General features: G+C 36.4%; 1 protein-coding gene across 1 annotated transcript in view; it reads left to right on the forward strand.

Moving 5' to 3' along the window:
- The window catches only part of LOC108724285 (protein patched-like), a 16897-nt gene extending 14747 nt beyond the window's left edge, over positions 1-2150 (forward strand). The window contains exons 2-3 of the mRNA XM_018450593.1: positions 1861-2053; positions 2107-2150. Of these exons, the coding sequence (XP_018306095.1) occupies positions 1861-2053; positions 2107-2150 (237 nt within the window). The remainder of the gene's footprint in view (positions 1-1860; positions 2054-2106) is intronic.
- The last annotated feature ends 4527 nt before the right edge of the window (positions 2151-6677 follow it).

A 6677-nucleotide genomic window follows, 5' to 3' on the forward strand; every position in this document is an offset into this window, starting at 1 on the left:
CCGCGCGCAATCCATATTTTCGTCCGTCAGCTGCGCGCGAATGTGTTACTCTCTTAAAACATAACTGTACCCGCGGTGCAAAAGGGCGGCATTATAGATCCTTTTGCTCTTTTCCGATATACACGGTCACTCATAAATAATTTTATAACTATCGTGAGTTTTATCTTACATTACGCATTCTCTCGGCGTTTCAGGCCTGTTTTCTATCAATGTAGATTAACTTTAACTTGATTTAACTTACTTTCTGTCTTTTTCTAGTTTTAAGAATTAGAAGAGGATAAAAAGTAAATCGAGATTAAAGTTAATCTACATTGGTAGAAATGGACATCAAGCTGATCAAGCAGTTAAGTTTGCTGGGAGATCTTGCATAATCTTTTTCTAGATCTTTTTTTAATTAATGATTTCGGTAATTTCGCGAAAACTGAAAAAGTACGATTACATAATGGCTTGTGCGATAATAGAATCGTTGGCGCTGGCGCGTGTAGTAAAATCCTAACCCTTGGATCAACTCCTTATAGGTAAATACTTGTTTGTCACAAGTCGAGCCCCGTGTTTGTTTATTTAGGCATCGAGCGAGAGGGTGATAGGCTAGACTTCGACCTCTCTCTCTTTCTTTCTCTTTCTCTCTTTCCTCGTCTCTTTCTGAATTAGGTATCCTTTTCCTTTCGTCTCGACTCGAAAGATAGGCATTGTTGCGGGTGGTCCACGGTACATATTGTCAGAGCGGCTACCAGGTAGTGTGCAACGTTGCCGCTTGCAATGTTGCAAGCGCGGCTTTCCTTCTCTCCTCTCCTTCCCGTAAGGCTCTGACTCTCCTCTTGTACGATTACCCCTCTCCTTGTACCTTCTCTTTTCTTCTCTGTATTTTCTCTCTCTCTCTTTCTTTTTTCTCACAGTTTCGTTTAAGCAGCCTTAACCTCGCTCTAAAAGCCCGAACCGCCATCCTCACCCTCTTCCCCTCTCCCCCCTTCCTCTCCTTCTCTGTCTCACTCTCGCTTTTTCTCATTTCCACCGCTTGTCGTTCTACAAACCCACGCGTCGAATTTAAAGGCCCCGACGCATTTGCCTCCCCTGTCTCTTCCCTCCCTTCGTTCTCACTCTCGGCGATGAGTGCATTCACCGATTTTTCCCGGAAACCGGCTGCACTCGTTCTTATCCCGCGTAATGCCCGCGGAATTATTCTGGAATACAGGTCGCCCCAAAATTGGCGACTATTTCAGAGATTGAGCCGGTTCGAAAAAAAAGCTCTGTGATGGATCGACGATATTATTATATCAGTCTGCCCGAAAACGCGACACACGAAAGTGTCGAAAGTATGTTGTTAGTACGCGTGCACTCGGCGATCAAATTTCTCTACAATATTTTATCCTCCGGAGCTGAATCTGTAACAGTCGCTAGGTCTGTAAGACCCATTTAATTTATGTTTTAATTATAAGTGGGTAATAAGTGATTTTAAGGAATCAAAATAATATAATTCATAACTTAAAAAGAATGAATATTAGAATATTTTAATAAAAATCATTATTCATTTTAATAATGAAATTTGCAGATGTAACATAAATAAGATAATTGAATTATTTGACATTTTTAACAAAGATAATTGACTGGATCCAACAGAGCCACTGTCAGCGCTGGAGGGTTAAGAAATGTGCATTTTCGTTTACACAGTGTATATATAATTCTATCGGTTTGTTTCGCAAAGAGCAAGAAGAATCATTGAAAAATCGTACGTAGAGAAATCTCTCGAGTGAATGTGGAACAGAGTTAATTGTGCATCGCGGAATCATACATTTTTTTTTAACCATACATGCGGGTAATTATGCAATGATGTCATGAATCTTCGATCTTCTTTCTTTCCAGGGAAAGGCTGATGGTCAGAGATCAGCGGTGTGGTTCAGGGCGCGACTGCAAGATCAGCTGAGCCAGTTGGGCTACTTTCTGCAGAGGCATGCCGGAAAGGTGCTCTTCGTGGCCGTCCTCGCATTGGCGATCCTCTGCGTCGCTCTCAAGTCCGCGCAAGTCAACAGCAAGGTCGAGCAGCTGTGGGTGCAAGGTAAGTGATTGTCATGCATACTTTACATTCTTTTATTTCTTTTGTGGATGCAGTATTTTGTTCTTTTCTCGCCTTTATCGATGATTATATGATGTAATATATTTACTGTAAAAATACCATACGTTCCATTGTGAAGATAAAAGTCAAATGCAGGAAAAAGAAACATAGATATAGGAAGATAAAAACCTAGATGAAGAAATATACGCACGCGCGCGAAGAAATAAAGAGTATGAGTTTTTTTATTTTTTGTACAATGAAAAAATTTATTAAGATCTTAATACATATTTTTTTTAATAGTACTAAGTGAACATTTACTTGCAGTAAATAAATATTTACTTAATAAAAAAATGATAGTTAAATCAAACCAATCGTTTTCGTATCAAATAAATATATATTTATATTTAATAAATATTTACTTAGACCTATTTAAACAAATATTTATTAAAAATTAATTTTTTTAGTGTATATTTTTAAATTTATTGTGTTTTGAAATAAAAATCATTCATAATTTCTTCTAAATTACTATAACAAAAAACATTGAAATCCGCTTTATTTACTATCGCATTAAATTAAATTGGTTATGAAATTTCTCTAAAACGCGTTGTAAGATGTAACAGCAGAGGGAAATGAATCAGTATATATAATATGACACATATAATATGACAAAATCGTCGTAAAGGCATTGATTAAATTGTTCCCGAACAGAATCGATCTTTCGTATGGTAGAAGTGTGACGTAAATTTTCACACTGCGGCAAGTGGAAAACGGATAAAGCGAGCAAGAAACACGGATAAATCTCCGCGAGATGGAAAAAGGAGGATGCGCTCACTGCGCGGGCAAAAAGAGGGAAACGATTCGAGCGGAATCTTCTCCACCGTATAGGTTACATTAGTTGCACACACGTTGGGTGGCCGCTCTATATTTACCTCTAGTCTGAACGTTAATTCGAATACACGTTGCTAACTTGTACATATATATCGACGCGAGAACGAGAACGAGGAAAAGTCAAACGTTTCGGAGAGGCGAATGTTTTTACTTTTATTCCACGTTTGTATAACGAAGGCATAGTGCAGTTGTTAGCTGTATCACTAGAGCGTGAGTTCAATTCTTGTCAATTCATTAGACTGACCCAGGTTCATTAGACTGACAATGAAATCTGTCTGATAGAGTGTATTATCAACATTCTATATATTATATGTTTGCTCTCTCGTTGCTTGATTCTTTGTTGACAAATGTTGACAAACGAAAGATTATAGTATCGGTTTATTTGATATTCGTGAGATAACTTGCGTCGCGCGTTAGAGTTATCAGTCATACTTTTTTAACCCCTTCAGATCCTAGGTACATTGTAATGTAGGTATATTAAATTTGAAGATTTTATCTGATATCTATTGAAATTATTTAGTTCTATCGATATCATCTGAGGCCAGATATACGTAATAATTTACATAGAAAAATAGTCTAAAATAAAAAAAATAGTTTTTTAATATTATAATTAATTATTAATGTGCCCTTGAATTGAATTAAAGAATTTTTTAACATGTTTCGTTATAATCAAATCTGAAGGGATTAAAAATACATATACTCTTTGAGGTAAAACTTCCTATCATTAATTAAAATTTTATGTTTATGTAAAAGTATGTTAATAAGAATTATCAATATTCTAAAAATTTTCTTTTATTAAATATCTACATTTAACGCATAATAAATTATAACTCCTTCCGTTCCCGCGCGCGCGGAGCATAATCTTTTTTTTTTAATATACATACTCTTTTCTTATGATTTAGATATGGTACATAACTCTAGTCATGCGTCGTATTCAGTTGAAATATGCGATCATACAATGCAGATAAATAAAAATAGCAATAATGTGTAATTATGAATATAATTATTTATGTTACATTTTTTATTGAGGATTTATTTAATTTCCTGAAAATTATTTAATTTTAATTTCTCATGTAATATTATATCTGTAAATAAGATGATATGTCATATCAAGAAAAAGTTAAAATTTTGAATAATTATATTGCGCCATATAAGCTTCAAATATCATTAAAAATGTGGTATTATGCAGGTCATTATATCTATATATATTCTACTCTTAATATATATATATATATTAAAACTGATATTCCTCGATATTAGATACCTCTTGTATTTGGAATGAATACCTTCTGCAACGAATTTTGCGTTGCGTAGAGTGACGGAAGACGAGTCGACAGGGCGAACGGACATTCCGTTCGTTGGGGCTAGAGAGAAGTGCCTCGTCGATGTCACGGGTAACTGTATAGAGATTCTTTCGACGCGCTCGACTTAGCACGAAGAAACGGCGAGTCGTGTCCTGGTTTTCGATCGGATGGAAGATACAGCGGACCTCCTAGATCGCGTCGTCGGAGACTAATCCGTCCGAGCGAACCTTCCGTGACACTTGACCCCGTGAAACTTCACACCGAGGACAAGTGTTACTCTCGTTGATGTTTGTCTTCTCGGTAATAACGGTACGACGAATCGACGTAAATGGATTGATCGAGAATACGTACGAAATTCCGCGAAAACCGAACGTCTGCAGACAGGAATTTCCGTTGATAATTCCCGATAGCTTTCAATAATATTAGTGACATATTTATTATCTCTTTTGGATGGTTTTGCTTTCAAAATTTAAAAATTCACGCGTGCGAGTAAACTTTTGGACAAAACTGAGACGGTGTGCTGGAACAAGCAAGTCAAATATCATCAAAACTGATTTTCTTATACGGAAAGAATGATTTTGCTGAAGTATTTGAAAATTTAAGTACACTAAGAAAAATGTTCTGATTAAATAAAGATCCAATCGGAATATTTTCTCTCTCTCTATGTAGATATAAATCTGAAAATAATTTTGTTGGATCAAAATAATTACATAGGAAACTCAAGCAAATGTTGTAAAAATTACTTTTGACATTCTAGTAACCAGAGTTTGAGCCTATAATTATTTTAATCCAAAATTATTTTCAGATCTGTATTTAGCTTTAGATATTTCAGCACAATTTCGTCCTTTCGTGGTACAAGATGTAACAAGCTAATTAAAGGATCTTATTTTGAATGATAAAATTACGGATATCACGATTTAATATGTCGAAATTTTTCCGATGTGATTTCTCGGAAACGCTTCGCGTAAAACATTCGGAAACCATTCTTTTCACCTTTCACGACTGTTCAGCGATCGGTATGCGCCCGATCGGTTCCCGCAACTACGAAAGTCGCAACCCGATCGCCGTCGGCAGTCACGGCGATAAACCCGCCGCTGTTAAGGATTTATAAGGATCGTTAAAGGAGGCGCGGAACGTTGGATTTGCGATCTAGCTCGAGGCTCGCTTCGTCTTTCGTTCTTTTTTTTTGCACCATTGGACGATTGTGTGGCTTAAACGTTTATTGCCTTCGAGGAATTTATATTGTTATTAATATTGTATGACACGTGTTGTTATGCACTTCTGTTACGCGACTTGCGCGGAATTGCTCATTATGCAATTATTCATATAATACTATATTAAGTTTTAATCTATGTAATTTATTCGTTATTTATAAAAAAATCAGCCGTCTCAAAAATTAAAATACAATTTCTTTTAAGGGGATGCTGGAGCCGCCTGTATTACCCTGTATAAAACTAGCGTTTTTGATGTTTTTGTTCCTGTCGAATTTCTTCGTAATGGTTTCACAGAATAAAAAAAATTTCTTTTTCACGATTAAAATGTACACGCTAATGTATTTGTCGCTGGTGTATTTTGTGTTCAAAGCTAGAAAAAATAAAAAAATACAAATTTCTTTATTCATTTTATCTTCAGCGTTAGTCGCCATACTGAGATAAAAATGGATAAAGAAATCTGTAATTTTTTATTTTTTCCAGCTTTGAACACAAAATACACCAGCGACAAATACATTAGCACGTATATTTTAATCGTGGAAAAGGAATTTTTATTCTGTGAAACCATTACGAAGAAATTCGACAGGAACAACATTAAAAACGCTAGTTTTATCGGTAATACAGGCGGCTCCAGCATCCCCTTAACGTAATAAAATAAACAAACATTTCAAGGATACGTGTCGTGTTTGAATTGTGTCGAGAATATCGATTCCAGTTAGAAAAGCTGGGGCTTAATAAGTTTGTCACTTGAATTTGATGATTATTTTTTTTGTTTAAGAAGAAAGAAAGTAGGCGCGCTCTCTGAATTATATCTTAGTTTCACGAAGGGCCAGTCGTCGTCGTCCACCGGACGCGCACTCGTGTTTGATCGGCCCTTCTAAAAAGACTGCGCCCGCATATTCCGACCGAATACGACGCGCGACGCAAGTCACCTCACGGATATCCGGTACCGATACATGCGTGTCGTATACACACGCACATCTTTACGCACGTCGACCTGCCTCTGCTGGAGGTGTTATATCTCTTTACCGTCCTTCGACCTTCCCTGCCGTACGTCGGTGTCGCATAACTCTTCTTTTACTTTTCTGTCAGTATCTTTATCAATAAATAATCAAAACAACCGCCAGCACCACGTTGCGACGTGTTTGTATATACCAATTTTTTCTTAATATCGCAGATTACTCGGCGTTACTAAAGTAAAAATATTAATAATATGTATCACGG

This window comes from Mycetomoellerius zeteki, unplaced genomic scaffold (assembly GCF_001594055.1).
Source record: "Mycetomoellerius zeteki isolate Tzet28-1 unplaced genomic scaffold, Tzet1.0 scaffold288, whole genome shotgun sequence".
Classification (NCBI taxonomy): Eukaryota; Metazoa; Arthropoda; class Insecta; order Hymenoptera; family Formicidae; genus Mycetomoellerius; species Mycetomoellerius zeteki.